Source organism: Anser anser, assembly GCF_964211835.1.
Source record: "Anser anser genome assembly, chromosome: 3".
Lineage (NCBI taxonomy): Eukaryota > Metazoa > Chordata > Aves > Anseriformes > Anatidae > Anser > Anser anser.
In genome coordinates, this window is record NC_139722.1 from 110,163,201 (window position 1) to 110,181,268 (window position 18,068).

At 47.4% G+C, this 18,068-nt stretch overlaps 2 protein-coding genes across 3 annotated transcripts in view; both read left to right on the forward strand.

Annotated features, from left to right (window-relative positions):
- The window catches only part of CRLS1 (cardiolipin synthase 1), an 81,045-nt gene extending 74,547 nt beyond the window's left edge, over positions 1–6,498 (forward strand). Inside the window, exon 8 of the mRNA XM_083832186.1 lies at positions 6,295–6,498. The gene's annotated coding sequence lies outside the window, so the exon portion shown is untranslated. The remainder of the gene's footprint in view (positions 1–6,294) is intronic.
- COMMD1 (copper metabolism domain containing 1) overlaps positions 1–6,498 on the forward strand; it is a gene marked incomplete at its 5' end in the record, with an annotated part of 74,333 nt that extends 67,835 nt beyond the window's left edge. For both annotated transcript variants that reach the window (XM_083832188.1, XM_083832189.1), the window contains one exon: positions 6,295–6,498. In XM_083832188.1, the coding sequence (XP_083688314.1) occupies positions 6,295–6,402 (108 nt within the window). In that variant the 3' untranslated portion in view covers positions 6,403–6,498. The remainder of the gene's footprint in view (positions 1–6,294) is intronic.
- Positions 6,499–18,068: the final 11,570 nt, after the last annotated feature.

The window sequence follows — 18,068 nt, forward strand, 5'->3', positions numbered from 1 at the left end:
TTGTACTGTAAATGGCACGATATTCATCTGGTGTTAAAGCATATCTGATTTAACCCCAATCCTGCTGCGTTGCTGGAAGCAAAGCCCATGGTTGCTTTGGTGCACTAGGAATAAATCTCAAGGTATTATTTTTTAGATGGGCATACAGAGATAATTCTGTTTGGAGGAAAATGGTTGGGTAGCTTATAATGTATGTGGCTTTACATATCCTCACATTTCTTATGCCTTATGTAACGATGTGTGAAAAGCTCCAAAGGCAGGTTGTCATTCTCTGTTGCAGTGAAGTTATATTGAAGTCTGACGGTCATGACTTCAGCATCTTTATTTACCAGCGACGCGCTTAATTACTTATGTAAGGTATACTTGGTGTTTTTCCCGGTTAACAGAGGAGGCAGGAGATTTGCGTGGCTGCAGAATATTCAGTGATCTGGAAGGAAAAGGGACATGTAAAAGTAAAGAATTTGTTATCTGTTGCTTAGCCCTGAGGAATGAGGAGGTCTTTAGAAAGCAGAAAGATTAATTTCTATAGGAAATGTTGTGTGAGAAATTTCTTTGATTCAGTCTTTCACACATCCGATTAAGTGGAGAAATAAATTATTTTCAATTTTAATCACCTGTCATGGAGTGGTTGGGCTTCAGCCCAAAATAAGGCAACACTTCTAAACTCTACCACTTTGGATAATAAATTGTATTGGAATTCTAGCTTTGACGGTTCTTTTAATTAAGAAAAAGCCTCCTTAAGTGAAGCACTTTGCTTATCACAGTATCACAAACTGTTAATAAAGATAACATTTCCTTGCTAGCAAGGGAACGCATTACTTGAATGTAAAACTGTTTTATCAGCTAGTCCTTTCTAAAACCACTTAATGCCTTTGCAGGCAAAAGAAAATTAGGAAGGCCAAAAATGAATGTTGGCTTTTACTTACAACAGAAGGTACCGGGATGTTTGAAACATTTGAAGGCAAGTTCGGATCCTGGTGGCACTACAGGTTTGATTTTTACTTACACAAAGGGCAGCCAAATCTAAAAATTGTAGTCTTATGCAAAATATGAGCCAGGAGAATGAAATATCTTCCAGAGCAATGAAATTACATTGACTCCCAGCCTCTGTGGAGGAAGCGGCTGTACCTATGGCCTAAGAGCTGAGAAATGGTCCTATTCCCATTGCTCCAGTAAAGCACTGTTGGGGTGCGCAGCTCCGTGTCTGTACCTGGCTGGCTTTGCGTGCAGGCATCAGAAGTCCGTCCTTTGTCACTTTCTGAAGAGTTCGGCTTCTTGGTGGCTCACCCCAGGGTATGCCCCAGGTCTGAGGTAGGAGGGAAGGCCGGACAGTTCCTTCACGTGGAGCTGTTGGTACCTTACTGGCATGGGGTCAAGTCCGGAGGGGTTTTGTGGGTGGGCCTGGACGGCGGGCACCTGTCCTGGGGCATCAGTGGGGTTTCTTCTTCCCTTCTGGTCCGTCACCACAAGCTGCAGGGATCCCCCTTCGTGGCTTCTCTGCTCTTCTGCAGGAGCTGGAGGACTTCTTGTGCCCCTCCAGCTCCGGGCCTATTGCGGCAGCACCGGTGCGGCCCCTCAGACCGGAATCGCTGTGGCTGTGAAGGGGCTCGCTGCCTTGCGGCTTGGGCCCTGCGCTCGCTCCAGGCGTGTCTGAAATCCTTGGTGGTGGGGATGGGCACGCAGCACTTTGACTTTTTAAATGAGACTTTTTAATGTGAAATAGAGGCTAACCGAACATTTCATTTCATTCATTTCTCTCAGTTCCTTGAAGGCCATGGAGTGCTCCGTGCATAAAGGTGGAGCTGGCTCCTTCTCCCCTTGCACGAGCCGTGGAGTTGCTCTCCTGGCAGCCGTCAGTGGAGGAAAGTGGTCCCTGGTCCCCTGAACCTGCTTGGGTTTGGGTTGTTACGGCTGCCGTCACCACCTTGGAGTCTTTGCCCAGTTACTGAGCGATTTTCTGGTCCCTACAGCTTGGCAGGGGGTTCTCCTTACCTCTGTCAGGGCTTTGTCCAAGATGTTTCCACCTGGGTCAGCAAATATTTGTGAGCAGCAACCTTCCCTGTCCTTGGGCCAGCGAGCGTGAAGCGTGGCACCGTCTGTGCCCCACCGATTGCACCAGTGCCAGCGTCTCCCTCAAGACTCCTTTTGCTCGACTTCCTTACTTCTGCACTGGGACGTTCCCCCGCCTCATGGAACACGCAGTAGTCGAGATGTCTCAGCATCCAAAGCAAGTCTCTTGCTAGAACTTAAAACACTAGAAGCATCAAGGTCACTGGGAACCTTTTAAAGTAGCTGGTCAAAGCGGTGCTATAGAGAACAACTGAAAACTATTTTAAGTTTTGAATGTGTGAGAATTGGTTTTCTAAAACCACTTCTTTTTTTTAAACTGTAGTTCCTGAGATAGAGAAAGCTGTCCTTTTCTTAGTATTTTTCTAGTAGATAGCAAGAACACTGATGTTTATAAAGACAGTCTCTCGTATAAATATTTTTTCAGCTCCCTGTTGTTATTGAGGGAAAAAAAAAATAACAAAAAACAAGCAAACCTGGAAGACCTGATTCATGGCTGGGGGGAGTGTGTGTTTCTTGGATGTTTGTTTTGCAGCTCCTTTTTATAGCCCAGGCTTGGGAGGGAAATGGGAGGAGGGTGGGAAAGCGTGTGGGGAGAAAACCAAGACGGCTGTGGGAAGTGGATGTCCGTTCCCACTTCTTTCCGAGAGGCTCAATTCAGTGGTGGGAGAGCAGTGTGGTTCTCTGTGTGCTTCGAGCCTGGCCTTCCAGCCTGAAAGTGGGGACGCGCGTGCTGTTTCCATTGCACACACGTGTGCTCTGACAGCCCTACTCATGCACGGACACGCTCCTTCCCTAAGGACCTCTTCCATCTCCAGGAAGGGCTCAGCTAAGTCCAGGTTTCTGTCTTGCAGACGAGCGTGCCGTGCTGCAGAGCTTCAAGGCACCGCCACTTCATGCTTCCAAGTATGAAACGTCGACCACAGCAGGTCCCCCTCCAGCGGAGGGGCTCTCGGCGCTGTCATCGCATGTTTGGATAAGCAGTCAGCGAGTGTTTGGTAGTCTGGTGACGTTCCTGTTTGTTAGCTTCTGGGTTTGTTTTTAATGAATGACTCGTTCTGTTTTGGTTTTGCTTAATTGCAAGGCATCCGAATGGGCTGAAAAAATTTATAGCACTAAGAAATATCAAAAAGGATGCCTTGTTTCTTGCTGAGGATACCAAATTTGTCCTGCTCTTAGAAAACAGCTTCAGGAAGTGATAAGTTCTGGATTTCAGAGCTTTGTCTTCTTATTTTTTTTTCTCTTTTTTCTCTATCTTTGGAACTTTGTGGAGGATATAAACTAGTTGAGCATTACGTGAAAGTAAAATGCAGCTCTGAGCAGCCTGATTTATCACCCCCTCCTTCATGTTTCAGGTTGGTCCACATGAAAATGAGGTAATTACTCAACTATTGTCCCATCCACATAGGAAAGGTTTGGCTGTTTTATAGGTAAAAATATGCTTTACGAGTACACTTCCATTTGCTTAAAGTGGCATGCGCAGTCTTAGTGTAATGCAAGAGTGTCCTTCTGCTCCGTTTACAGTCCTTTTAACTGACAAAACCTGAAGAGGAAAAAGGCCACCTTAGGCCAAAAACACCCCCACCAGAGCTGGGAGCTTCGGTCTTCTCCTGTTTGCTCACGCTCACCGTGTGATTAAGCTGTAAAATCAGCTTCTGCAGATCTTAAAAGCTGCACAGGCAGACCTTGCCCTGGGGAAATCTGTTCATGACCAGCGGCACGCATGACTTGGGGTGCGCAGTTGTGGCCAGAAAGCCACAGATGTCAGCACATGTTTGGCCCTGGAGTTCATCCTGTTGAGGACTATGACCCAGGGCTGCGAAGCGTGGCGCCGCCAGTCGTTGCCTGAAAGGTCAAGACAGAAGTTATCCCGTGGCTGTGGCACACGTGTTGGGAAAGATGAGGTCAGGTTATGGAGGGAAGAGCTGCTTTCAGATGCTGTCTATGAAACAAGACTTGTAGCATGTTACTGATACTCAGAGTGTTTTAGGCTGGCAAGAAAAGCTTCTGCTCCTACAGTAGCTCTTCTGTGAAAGCGAGCTCAAATTTGTTTTCCTGTCTGGTTTGGAAAAACGAGGATTCTAAAGCTGGGGAGATTTCACAGAGGGAGCTGAAGAGGCATCGGCTCTGCAGTCCCGATCTGCTGCCTTTGCACCAAAACCTGTGTGGTTGGGCTGACGCTGCCCTGTTCTGTTCGTTTCAGAGGGAACGATTCAGTCCAGCAAGGGTATGTTGTCTGGTTTCAGCACCGTGCTTCCGAAAGGCTCAGGTTGTTAGCTAGCTGGCTGAGATTTGATTTGAGATTTGCCTTTTCCAGTGCTTCCTAATAAAGGAATATATAGGGAGATGTTTCTGGGTTTTGTTTAGGCATTCTTATGCAATCTCCTAAGCTTGCAAACACATCTTCCTCAGGCAGATACCACCAATGTTTTTAATAAATCTTAATCAGAGAGGAATCTACAGGAAAGCCCACTGCCAAATGGAGTTAAGCTGCCTAATGCCTCACCAGACATTCTTTTCTGCATGCTGACCGGCTGTAATTATACTTTGTAGAGGTATTCAGGGTATTTTATATGCGGGCTCTAGTGCCAAGATACTTTCCATAAGATGTGTTGATAACCATTGTCAAGGACAAGAAAAACATCCAAGTCCTGGCCTTCCTATCTGTGTTGCTGTTGATCCTGAATGTCTACTGCTACTGTTTTCTGACTACTTTTATAGAGGCTAATAATTAAAAAAACAACAACCAACAACCTGTGGTGGTAGTTTCCAGCAGCATGCTCTTTATAAGCATAATTGCTCACTCAGGTAAAGGTCTTCCCTAGCAGTCATTTGTATATTTGTCATTTGTATATTCTACCTGATACCTACTCGGATATGTGACTGTTACTGAATTCTGATTGAATGAAGTGGCATAAAATAAGTTCTCCTAATTCTATTAAACCTTTGCTAATCAGAAGTACTTGCTAAAATACAAGTATATACTAAATACATAATGTGATCTGTGCACTTTGGTCTGTTGGATTACGTGGTAGTTGGCGGAGGAGATAAGCATTTCGTGAAGACAGACTTACCCCGCGTAGCTCTGTGAAGTGACTTACCAGTGCCTGAACAGCAGCATTTGGGGAGGTGCAGTCATCTTTGGTGACTTAAGCTTAAAGTGCATGATGCTTTTATTTTGCCAGGTTTCCTTTCTTAAAGCACGTGGAATGTGGATGTAAGTGTGCACCTTTATGGCTCCAGTTTCAAAGTTTAAATCAATGTTTTGATTTCTACATCGAACCGTGGTAGTTCCCCCTGTGACTCATGTCAGGGCAGAAACCCTGGCACAGCCTTTTTATGGACTGCCACATGCTTGACTTCATAATCATTAACATCTGTCACCTCATTTCTTTCCTGTTCGCCTTCTTCTGGCAGTGCCTTTTGTGGTTATCGTACACAAAATAATCCCCTTTGGTTCCTCCGCCAGCCTTTTGCTTTACATATCACTTTCTGGTTTGATTCTTAGAAAAACCAGAACAACCCAAGAATCCCTGTGAGGGTAACAGAAGGTAAAAGGTAAAACGATTCCCCGTGTCTGGGGAAAAACACTTGTAAAATTTAAGAAATTCAGTAAGAATGTAAGAAATTCAGTTAGTAAAAATTGATGTTTTTCATTTGCATTTCTGTGATGACTTTGTCCTTGCGTATGAACTATTTATTCTGTAAATGTGAAGGATGAGGTTGCAGTATTTTTGGCAGCTGATAATTATATGAAAAGATGTATTTTGAAAAAATGACAGAGTTCAGTGTGCTCAAAACCATATGAGACCTAGGGATGCCCTTTTTGTCAGCCAGAATTGCCATAGGAAGTACTTTGTGACCATAGACATACCAGTGGGTAAGACTATGGGACTGGAGATCTCAGGAGGCTGGTTCACATTGGTGTTTGTTAATAAGTTCCGTATGAATAGAACTTTTATAACACGTATTCTTTATTTTGTGGGCCCTTCATGTGTCCTCTTTGGCAGCAGCCGGCTAGCCTGCCAGCACGTACTGCTTTTGCTCGGTGGATGGGTGGTTGGTGGCAAATCCCTGGGTGTGCTGCAGGTATTGAAGTGGTACCACGCAAAAAGGAGATGCAGGGGACATATCACCGGGAAACCGGAACGCGTTCTCTCTCCTCCTTTGTGTGCCTGAAAAACGATTGTTATTGTCAACTGCTGTTCTTTCAATTTTGTTTTGTAGGAATCCGAGTTTCTCTGCCTGGAGTTTGATGAGGCCAAGGTGAGCCAGATGCTGAAGAATCTCTCGGAAATAGAGGAGAGCATGACTGCGTTGACTCAGACCACTTGACTCTTACAGCAAATAAAGAGAATTGCAACTCAGAAGTCAAACGACCTTGGTACTTTTTCATAATGCCTGTTTATACAAATAAAATATGTAATGATTTATCAGTCCCAGTTATAACCATACAACACATTCAAAACCAAGCACGGGCTAAGTTATGCCGTGGAGCCTTCTCTGACCCTTCCTCCAGGCCTGTTCTCCAAGGCAGCAGTAGTGTTGTTTGCATTAAGCTGTGCATAATCAGGCCCTTGAGTTTCGAGTAGCTTTTCCCTATTTTTTCCCCCCCTTAATCATTTTTGAGTCTTCCAGGTGCTGTAAATATCAGGCGATGGACAGCAAAGCTAAATTGGACGGTTGTGGCAGGGGGGAAGTGAGCAGAAGGAACAGGCAGATGAGGGTGAGCTCAAGTATATCCCTCCAAACCATGGGCAATGTAGGACAAACGTGCCCACCCAAACTATGCCATGTAGAACTCAAAGCCCAGGAGAGCAGACGAACCAGAGAGTTAAGGAAGGAGAGGTGCAAACGCACATTTCTGTAATCATGAGCCTGTCTGTGCTGCTGAGGATTAAACTGTTCCCAAGTGCAAGAGGTGGCCAGCCTCGCTGACCCATTGATGCACACCTGCCCCGTGCTGCAGAGAGCCAGGGGACATTCCTGGGAGCATCTCTTGGGTGGCGGGAGGTGACACTGGTTTCCCAAAAGCCTGATCCCGTGGCCTCTTGTCCAGCCAGGGAGGACTGAGCTGAAATGTTTTCAGTCTCAGAGGTTTCAGTTCAGGGCTGCGATCTTGTACACTTTGCCACAGTGGGATGAATAACCATAATTACCAGCTTATCAGTGCAGGATGACGTGGAGGAGCTGCGTGGAGCATGATGGTTCCTATGGAGAATTGCCTGAGAGTCCATAAAATGGTGATGGAGCAGCTGGAGCGCGACACTGGCTTGCTGCTTTTGTTCCTAGCAGGAAGGCATGCTTATACATTTGGTTGGAGGCTACACTGATTCTTTCCATTTTATCTTAGCTTTACAAGTAACCTTCCGAACTAAAATTATGTTGACTGCTTGTACCAAGGAAGAGACGATGACATAAAATGTTCCTGTGCCATTACTGAAGTACTCCTCACTGCTTCTTGTGGGTTTGTTGCTTGTGGAGTTGCCAGGTTGTTCCTGGAAGCAGGCTCTCTCTCTTCAGAGCGAGAAGAAGGCACCTTTTCCCGTCTGCCTGGTCAGAAGGTAAAGCATCAGCCAGGCCGGTTTGTCTCATGGCATTAACATCTCCTTTCCCATGCTCATCCCACTGCTGCCCCGGCTCTAAGGGCCACCTGGTGTTCTCCCCTCTGTCTTGCGAAGGGACCACACAGCCCCAGCTCCTCGCTCTCCAAATTTGGCTGCAGCTGATACTCGGCAGAGTGGAAAGGTCTGGGAGCATCGAGCCCCAACCCCAGCCCCTGGTAACCAGCTGCCAGCAGGGCCATGAAATGCTGAGCGCTTGCTGATGCCTTCAGCTTGCCACTTGCCTCTTCAGCAAAGTTCATTAAAATGTTCTTCTGCGTTTTAGTGCATGTGAAAAGAAGCAAAAAAAAAAAAAAAAAAAATCAAGGTCAGGGAAGGATCGTGATCTTGAGTAACTTGCACCATGTCAAACATACTTATTGTTTTATTTTAACATGGTCAGAGGATAGGAAAATGTGCTATAAATGGAAATTAAAGAGAAACAAACTGGGAACAGATGTCAGGAAGTATTATTTCATGCAGAGAATAATAAATATGTGAAATGGCTAACCAGGCAAGGAGGCTGATGCAAAAAATAATAATGTCGGGTCATTTAAGAAATAATTGGGTACTTTCCTAGTAGGAGTGAGATGTTAAAAAGGAGCATGTTGGTAGGGGTTGCTGCTTCTCTCTTCCCAGTCCTCCTTCCCCTAAATATCTAATCCTCCTGATTTTCTTGGTGTATCTTTGCGAACTATCATGCAAAGCTGAAAAAAAAAAGAAAAGCAGCCTAATATTTTGGGAACCACACTCTGCCTAGCCCTTTGTAAGGGCACAGGAGTGTCACTGGGCAGCAAAATCATTTCTGCTTCACAAGGTTTGACATGGGCAGGGAAAGAGGACGCTGTGCATCACCAGGCTGGGTAAGGAGAACAGATTTCTACGTTGAGCAGGACCGTGCCTTCCTACCGGCATGGTTTGGGTGCGTGTCCATCCATCTGGTCCTCGCTGTGGAGATTTGAACCTATTGGCCGCTTTCGGCTGGACTTGGTGGAGAAGAAGAAGCTTCAGATGTTTCTCTGCTTGCTTCCTTGAGTGAAGGACCCAAGTCACCTTGTTTTTTTGTTGGGATTCATGGGCATTACTTGCTATCAGTGCTCTTACTAAATACCTTTGTGGTGTTGCCAAGTGAAAGCTGCTGCTCAGGTGCACTGGGAGAGATTTCAGATTCCTTCCCTGAGGTCCAGGTGTAAACCACAATCAGCCCAAATTTGTGGCCGGGCTCTTCTTCCTCCCTGCAGGGGAGCGGCCAGGTGGCAGCGTGCCCCAAGCCACTGGTCCTGTTTCCTGCCCCATGACCACTGTACTGGCCCCGCCATGGCCTGCTTGGTGGCCGGGGATGGAGGTCTCCAACCAGACAAAGCTCTGGATGAATTTAACCAGGAAACCTTCCGTTTCACTCTCTCTTTTGGCCATGGAGTCAGTTCAGGCCGGCTTTCCCCAGCCCTGCAACCTGCCAAATTTTCATCCTTCCCGGTTTACTAATGACTGGAAACCAGGAACAAGTGGGACTTCCACATGGCCCTGGGCTGGGGCAGGCTTGGTTTCGATCAGAGCCCGGATATTCAGGCTGACAAATACAGATGGGGCTGAGACAGGGCGGGGAGCATCCAGGAAGGCACGGGAGCTGCGGCACCGCCTGGGTGAGCTGGGATGTTGCGAGGGTTTTCACGAGCTTCCTCCAGTCCCACTTCTGCCAGTGCTTTCCTCCTAGCCCAGCCGGTGGTTCCCCAAAATCGTGGTGGATTTAACCAGTAGCAAGCAAGAGTGAGATGGGGCTGAGTCTGCAGCTCCAGCACCACGTACGTGGCTCCAGGTGTGCAGCTCCGGAGGTGCTTCTCATCCCAACCTCTTACTGTGGCCGAAAACTCACAAACGGCAGCCACGAGTTGTCGCAACCTTCAGCTGATGTCACCTTATGCGTCGCTAAAATGCCCTGCAATTTATTCATTCAGTGACTTCCTGTTTTCTGGGAATTCCTCCAAGTTGCCGCTGGTTTATGAGCTGGTGCTCCCTAAAATATCTGCCAGTGCTGTCACCTTAAATCACGCGTTACGCGACTGGCAGGGCTTGCATTCACTCTGTTCGCAAAGAGATCCCTCATGATGCAATTTTCTTCTTTCCTGGTCCATGTATTCCCAGAATTGATTAATTCATAGAGTATTTTTCTAGGCATATCTGTATCTGAAAAAAATAATTTAGGCATGGCACATTTTTCCAAATCCAAGCCATGCAACCACTGCATTTCATAAAGCTTTGGGCCATGTGAAACAGCAGAGGCAGAGACATATTGTGTTCATGTGGATTTACCTTCCCATTATTTGGGTTACTTTTGTCTCATTTTTTTGTTCACCATTTCTCTATTTTTCTTTCTCTTTCTTACAGATCTTTTTACAAGTGCAAATACCAGAATTTACATTTGTGTTTTTATTGTATTTCATATGAGGGTTGCCACTGCAGTCCGTGACCCTTTGTTGTGCTTTATCCTGATAAACTGGTTGATATTTTGATAGATTTACTTTTCTGTACACCAGTTCCTATATTCTTTGTTATCTATTGATAAAATAAATCACGCACCGTCATAGCAGGTTTCCTGATTTGTTTACTGGACGTTTTTGGATGTGTAAGTCTCTGAGAAGCTTTACCTGATGACTCACGCTTGCTCCATGTCGATCGTGGAAATGTTTCCTTCCCGTTCTGGGGAATTTGAACAGTTTATTCATTTATTCCAAATATTTACAAAAACTTTACTCAGTCAGTGCTGGGTACAGAGACTGCCTTTTTAAGAAGGCAGCATTGCAGGCGACAGCCCGGCCTGGGAAGCTCCGAGTCCTTTGCAGCAGCCACCGATGACGTTTTGATGCGTTGCTTTTCATGTGGTTCCTGACTGGAAAAACAGACGATGCCTCCCTGCTGTGGAACTGGGTCTGCAAAAACCCCTCTCCCAACATATTTCAGAATCCCAGGGAAGCAGGGCTCGGGGTGTTGTTCAACATACACGGAGGCCAGACTGCAACCCTCGGCCTTCCTCGTTGTTGTGTTGGGAGGTAGAGATGTGGCACGGGACTTCATGCCATGGTTCATCCCCACTTTGAGCCCGCAGTGGCCAAGCAGGGTTTTCAAATCAAAAGAATAAGCTGGGTCTTAGGAGAAGGTGGGGAGGATACAGAAGGAGCCTTTGGGAATGGCTCACAGGCCTCCCAGCCCCGTTTCACCGCTGCCGTACCTCAGCACGCGGGGGGCATACCTTTAGCTAGACAGAAAGAAGGCAAAGTCTGGTGATTTTCACTTAAATTTCTTAAACCAGTCTGTAAACTAAAAAGAAAGACTGCTTATAATTTGAACCATGGCCTTTCCCCCATGCAGACTTGGCCACTCATTTGGTGGTAGCACTGTCCTCGTCCTCTGACAGGTCCTGGCCTGGGCTCCCTGGGAGCACAAGCAGCCATCTCCATCAACATTTTCTCCCTTCTCTGTACCAAAATAAAGCTCCTGAAGGTCACCACGCTGCTCCTGCTTGGATAGGATTATTTTGGGGTGTTGCCTGAGCCTGTCCCCGCACAAAATCTGTGGGTGCAAAAGGCTGGTGCCCCCTGAGACGTAATGGGGTTGAGGGAGCCCGTGAGCCTCACCCTTCGTGGCTGCAACTTCGTCGCTGTGTTGGCAGCCTGGGGGAGGAAACCCGTTAAGAAATGAGAATTGAGGAACTGAGCCACAACTGACAACTCGCTGTTAAAAGAAAAGCCTTGGGATTTGTAGGTGCTGAAAGGTGATCCACAAACAGGGGGAAAGCCAGCTCGTGCCCTCATCCTCTGCAGAGACAAAGTCCTGGAGGAGGTTTTCCCCAGGATCTGAACCCCACATGCCTTGCCTTTCCTCCTTTCTTTCAGAGGTAGCAAGGCAGATCTTGAAATGCAAGAAATTGCAGGAAAACAGGTTCAAAAGCATGTCAGGAGAGCCTGCCTGGGGCTTTTGCCCCTGGGGCGTGTTGCAGGTGGCCATTAGCTTTATCAGAGCAATCGGGGCATGAAGGGCTGCCTCTGAGGGGAACCACCAGAGTGCTGTGCCGCCACACAGCCAGAGTACCTCGCTACCAAGTGTTTCTCCAAAGAGTTTCTGGTTTCTAACCTCCTCGGAGCACAGGTGACTTGGAGCTTTAATTCACTTAGTGGCCAGCCATGGTGGAACTCCAGCACTCAGCCACCAGCTTTCACAATGAGATGGTCTTGGAGAATACATAAACAAATGTATGAAACATGAACAGATGGCATTTTTGGATACTGGTGAGCATCTTGGATCCTCGAGGAGTGAAGTTTTTCAAATAAGAATGGGGGAAAAGCAGCAATCGCAGCATAAAACCCAAAGCCACAGTGCATCTGAGCAGAGCCCTGGAGGAAACATTCCTCATCCGGGCTTGATGCTATGTAATTTCTCTGCCATATTTCCTATGCTTTCCAGCCAGCTGGCAGCTCTGGCCAAACCCAGCATTACCAGGAAATTATACAAAATAATGCATTTTAGTAATAAGTGGCACTCTTCCTGCCTTGCAAATTGAACCACGCAGAGCACGCGATAAGTGAGTTCCTCTGTGATAAAAGTGATTCCTCTGCTGGGTCGAGGTGCTTGCTGGGGGCTGTTTGTCCCCGCGCTGGGTTGCTGGCTGCCCCGCAGCACAGCCAGCCGTGCATGAGGGTCTTCGGAGGGTCTTCACGGCATCTGTGTCCCTGGCAGCAAAAGAAGAAAGTAAGCAAAGCCGCAGTGGAAGGGGACGGCAGGCTCGAGCAGAGAGGGGCATGGGTTTGACTGCAGCCACCTCAGGCCTCTGCCTGCTCCCCCAAACACAGCAGCCACCCCACCGCCCTCCCCAAAGCACGCGGTGACTTAGAAAGCCCGGCGTTCCCTAAAACAAATTTGCTTCTGCAAATCTGCATTTTTTTAGAGCTGAGGAGCACAGTGAGCACAGCTCATTGCCCCCACCGCAAGATCCTGCAGGGCAGCGGTGTGCACGAGTACAAAGATAAAAAACACCATCGAGAAGCAGCGGCTGGGAACCATAAATTCCTTTCAAGTAGTCCTTGGGCACATCAGGAGACGAGCGAGCAAAGCAACTGGAATTTATAAACTTACATAATTAATTTTTCTTTGCGGGGAGAACAAACATTCCCATGCTCCAGCTCTCTTAGGGCCTTTGACAATTGGGCTCCTTTTTATAAATAATGTTATGTAAGTTTATACATTTCAATTAGTGCATGTTCTGGCCTCTTGCAGCCCAAGGATGTTTTCACTCTGTTTAGGCTGCGGATAGATCATTGTGCCTCGGTGCATCTATAATGTGATTTAAATGAAGATGCTTGCAAGCAGCGTAATGGTAATGAAATGGTCTCTGGAAGAGATTGGCATGTCCCCAGCGAGAATGAGAAAATGCAAGAAACGAGCTTTACGTCGCGGCGGCTGACAAAATGTCTGCACCCTCCTCTGCGGGGCTGGAGCGGGATTTCTCTGCCTGCAGACACGCCGTGCGATGGCCACGGATGGGTTTTTGCCAGAGCAGGAACATCTCCGAGATGTCCCGCAGCCCGGTTACTACAGCGTGCTGCAATCTGAGACAGCAGAAATGCTTAAGCCCACTGGCTTAATCCCCAGCCATTGCAAATTAGCACAGCTCCATTAACTTTGGAGGACTATTTACATGGGGAAGGTTAAATACATGCAGGATCAAGCACAAAACCTGCAGCGATTTCATATGTGGGGCAGTGGTTTACTAATATACGAGGCCAGATCTCGTCGGTGCTGTGTGCTGGTTTCTAAAGTTTTGTTTATTTATACACATCCATGGCAGAGGGATTTCTCCACGGAGCAGCATGACGAAAGCCCATTATTTACTCTCATTATGTTGCTGGTCTCAGTCCCTAAGCATATCTCCCCTCCAGCTCATTTTTTAGTAATCTGTAGCTATGAGGCTGGATACTAAAATGAGATATGTGGATCGTTCCATTTCCCTTTCCCTCTTTTATTATTATTTATTTCTGAAGTTTATCTGCAGGCTCTACAACAACAAGATAAGAGCTTTCTGGCCTCCTTCTTCGATGTAATTCCAATATGCGTACATATTGCCGCAGAAGAAAAGCACTTTCACTGTTTTCATGATATTTCTATGAACCATCTTCACCAAAGGTGGCAAGGGGACTTGATCTGACACAGTTGAACACCCCTGCTCCTCATGTGCCCTCGCCTTGTCCTGCTCTGGGCAGGGGGAGCCCCTCCGAGGGGTGCTGGGGGTCACATCCTGCACCTCGGGGGTACTTGCTGCAGTGAGTCTGAGGTACGGGCAGGGACTGGTGTGTGCAACGCAGCAATGCGGCACGACACACAGCCCATGGCTTCCAGCATGGGTTTTATGAGCATAAAACCACAAAAACCAGTTACAGGGGATCCGCAGGGTGCAGCAACGGGACGGCGCGGGGCAGGAGTTTTCCAGCCAGAGCCACGGGCCCAAAACCGCTGCTTGCAACCACTGCCTTGCCAGGGTCCCCAGCGAGCCAGCACAATGAGGATGCCCTGCATTTCCCTTGGGATCAAGCCCGACGAGTGCCTCCAAGGGAGCTTCGGAGCAGCCCAGTTTCTCTCTGTCTTACTGGGGATGTGCCAGCCCCGAGGCCGGTGGTGAAACGCCCGCTGTGCCCTGCACGCCCACGGGCTGAGCGGAATGTCGCTCCCATTGTGGCTGCAAGCTCTTCGCCAAACCTCTGGGAGTGTCTTGAAAAATCTCCTGCGCACGGCGGTGGCTTAGCTTCCCCTGCTTGCTGACATGCCTTCCTGCTGCCCGGAGAACAGCCAGCTTGGATGTCAGCATCCTTCCAGCAAGAAGACTGGCTTTAATCGGAGTCGCGTTACCCACGCTGCGAGAGTCCGAGGGAAATCACACAGCAGGGCCTCATCGAGGAGATGCCTGAAGTCAAGATGGTTTAAAAATCCTAAGTTGCCTGTGAGGACTGGCTGTTTTCCCACAGCTGGTGTTTTACTGGTGCTTAAAACTACATCCTCAAAAAAAATAAAAACAAAATGGAAGAGGTTCAGCTGAAGCTGGCCCAGTACATTTTTTTTCCTAAGTGTAAACTGTTTTCTCACCTTTGAAGAGACTTGGCTGCAGCCTCTGCTGCCTGGCAGATTTCAGTTTTGCAGCTCTTCGGGTCTTGCTGCAGAACCCTGTGGGATGCCTCTGAAGTGAGGCAAGGAGAGGCATAAGGTGTTCACGTTTCCAGGACTGAAAAAAGATGTTATGTGCATAGCGGGTGTGTTTTTGTTGTTGCTGTTTGCAAAATAATTATTGTCCAGTTTCTGCTCATACAGAAGTTGAGTTTCAGGTGGATTCTTCTCTATCCCATTGCCTGCACTGCTGTGACCCTGATCTGCAAAGAAAGGGAGGAAAACACTACTGGTTACTGCAGCCTTTGTCTAGAAAAGGCAGGTATGTCCTTCTAGAGCATTCACTTTAATCCAGCAGCTCAGGGAGTAATTACTCTTGGCAAACGTGAATCAATGAGAGCATGACACAGCTCTGCCCATGGCTCACAAGTGACAATACACAATGCAGCAGAGACAAGTTTCTTTCCACCACTGCTATCCTGCCCCAGTTTGCCTTCAAGAGCAAGCTGCAATGCTCCAGAAAAAAAATAAAAATAAAAATACCATGGTGCTCCAGGGAACATGGATGGATGCGCAGATCTCTTCAACTCGAGTGGTTTTGCCCGAGCTGAATATGCTATCCTCATTGCTCTCATCTCACCGAGGCATGAAAGCAAAGGGAACAGGAGCAAAACAGCTCTGCGGGGCTTGCTCTTGCTTTACTGGTTTGCATGAGAGGCTTGGTGGGGGAAGAGGGGGAATACTGCGGTGTGAGGAGACCACTGAAAAGTTGTGTTTGTGTTGCTGACAAACTGTGCTGGTAAACTTTGCCCGCCCTGGGAGAGGCTTTTTGCTTGGCTGAATTCCAGGCTCGAACCTTCTGAGTAGGAAAAACAGGCTTGCTCCTGGAAGAGCTGAGATGCTCCAGCTCCAGTTACATGTTGTCTTTGCATTTTTATTTCCTTCTTATCTCCAGCATTTGAAAATCAGGACTGCCACTGAAGCACATGCATGCAAGGGAGTGATCCTCAGCCTCCTGTTGCTATTTAAATCTTAACCTCTTATCTTGTGTTTTTAACCTTCTTGGTCACAGAGGCACACTGAGGTTTGTCCCACGCTTTCCAGCTGGATTTCTCTAGCTGCGCCACTCAATCCACAGAAATCCTGTCAGAGATTCCTGTCATAGGCAGGCTTTGGTCCATCATGGAAAATTAATTCCAGCTGCACGGGCCTTACAGGAGCATTTGAACCCAGAGAACCAGGTATGTCCAAGAGGGACATCGAAAAGTGTTTCAGTACATGCCTGCCTGCGGCTAGCAGCATTTTTGGCTAGTGCACGCTTTGGAGCCAGGGCGGTGGTGCTAACAGAAGTCATTAACGTTACGGGATGTGGTGCAAGGGGTCTGGGACAACACATCCATAATGTGAATAACTACCAGCTGTGCTGGACTTACAGGTGCTCCCTGTGGAAAGGACTAGTAAGTGTTTCCGATGAAATGGGTCCTGGGAGGAGGCACGGACCACATTCACAAGAGCGGCTGCAAGCAGGTACCTCGAGGGAGCAGCTCGAGGGCTCCAGCCCCACATCGCAGCAGTTGCAGTTGTGCTCGCTTGCAGCTTGGCTGCATCTGATGTTTCTCACTCTTACTTTGCTGCTGCAAAACAAGAAAAGCAAGATAACCTTGAAGATTTTATAACTTGGGACTCGTTCCTACTTCTCTTTTGCTCCTGGCAATGTACCAATTATTAATTAACAAGCAAATACTAGAGAAAAGCCAATGTACATAGCTCAGCTGTAAAGACAGTAGCACCCCAACATAACTTTTTACTACAGTGCACCCAACTGCTCTCAAAGCGATGAATAAATAGCCTGGAAAACAAAACAAAACAGAACAAAATGAAACAAAAACAGAAATTATTTTGAACTTGATCAAAAATGAGAGTTGAATCCTTTTAAGAGACTCTTATTTTCTGGTTGTTGTGCATCTTATACTTCCTGTGGAAAAACTCAGGCGATAAGGATTCATGTCACCAAGTGACCCAACACCAGTGCCCTGGACGTACAACTTCACTGTAACCACCCCGTGAGAACAGTTTGATGCTCTGCGATTCACCACATCTGATAATTTGCCTTGTGATGGTGTGTGAAGGTGATATTTTTGATACGTAGGCAAAAAGCTATGCCAGTTTCAGACTGAAGTGTGTGCATGCCTCTGACAACATCTGCAATCAAAAGCATTTGCTCTCTTTCTCAGAAAAAAAAAACACAGCAATTTATTATTGTGCTTATAAGAAACCTCAACTTTACAGACCTTAAACATGAAAATTCTGCTTCCTTTCTCATGAAGCAAACCTCAGAACAATTTTAATATCAATTTTTTTTCAGGGCTTCCTTATTTTCACCCAGGCACAACCAGCCATCCAGGAGAGATTGTGCTGGGACTGTGTTTCAAGCAGTCCATCACGTCTTGTTCCATCCTACCGTGCATGCTGGAGGTGGCCCGGGGACTGTGCTCCCTGACAGTTACACTGGCAGGTGTCATTAGTGTCTACTCCATCACCAGTGCTTTAAAAAGTGTATTTTATAAGGTTACTCATCACTCTGCCACTCCGCTACCTGCCTCAACAACTGGATATAAAATCCTCTTCCCCAGCAGGCCCTGCCAAGCTGCCTATGGTTTGTTTAAAGCAACAACAACAACAGCGAGCCTGGGAACAGCGTGCCTAGGTGCTGTTAGCAACTGGTTCCCATTAATTCATGTCTGAGGTTGTATCAGGTCATGACACAGGATGGCAGGGCATCAGGTGGATTTGTCTTCTCCTGACGGCACTGTCAGTTAGCTTGCGCTAGCCACAGTGCTCACCCAGTGGGGTGAGGGACATACAGGGATGTGTCCTTGCCCCAACAAGAGCACTTGGGGCAGGGGGGTGAAGCCTGAAGGGAGGATGTAGGGGAGAATTGCTCAGAGGGATTGTTTTGTGATAACGCGACTTCATTAAACCTGATGACTGACAGAGGAGATTTGGGTTGAAGCCCTGCAGCCCTGCATTGCACTCACTCTTACTCCTGGTGGGACTGTTTAATTGCCAGTGCCAGGTAAGAAACCTCCCCAAATTTAACACTTTGCCCTGCATGATGTGCAGATACAGGGAAGGTCACACTGCCTAAACTCAGGGGAGTGGAGCTGGAAATCAAGCTCCTGCCTTACTCCCCACTGAAGTTTTTAGGGTACAGCTGCCCCGAGCACAGCAGAGATAGGGCAGTTAGGTAGT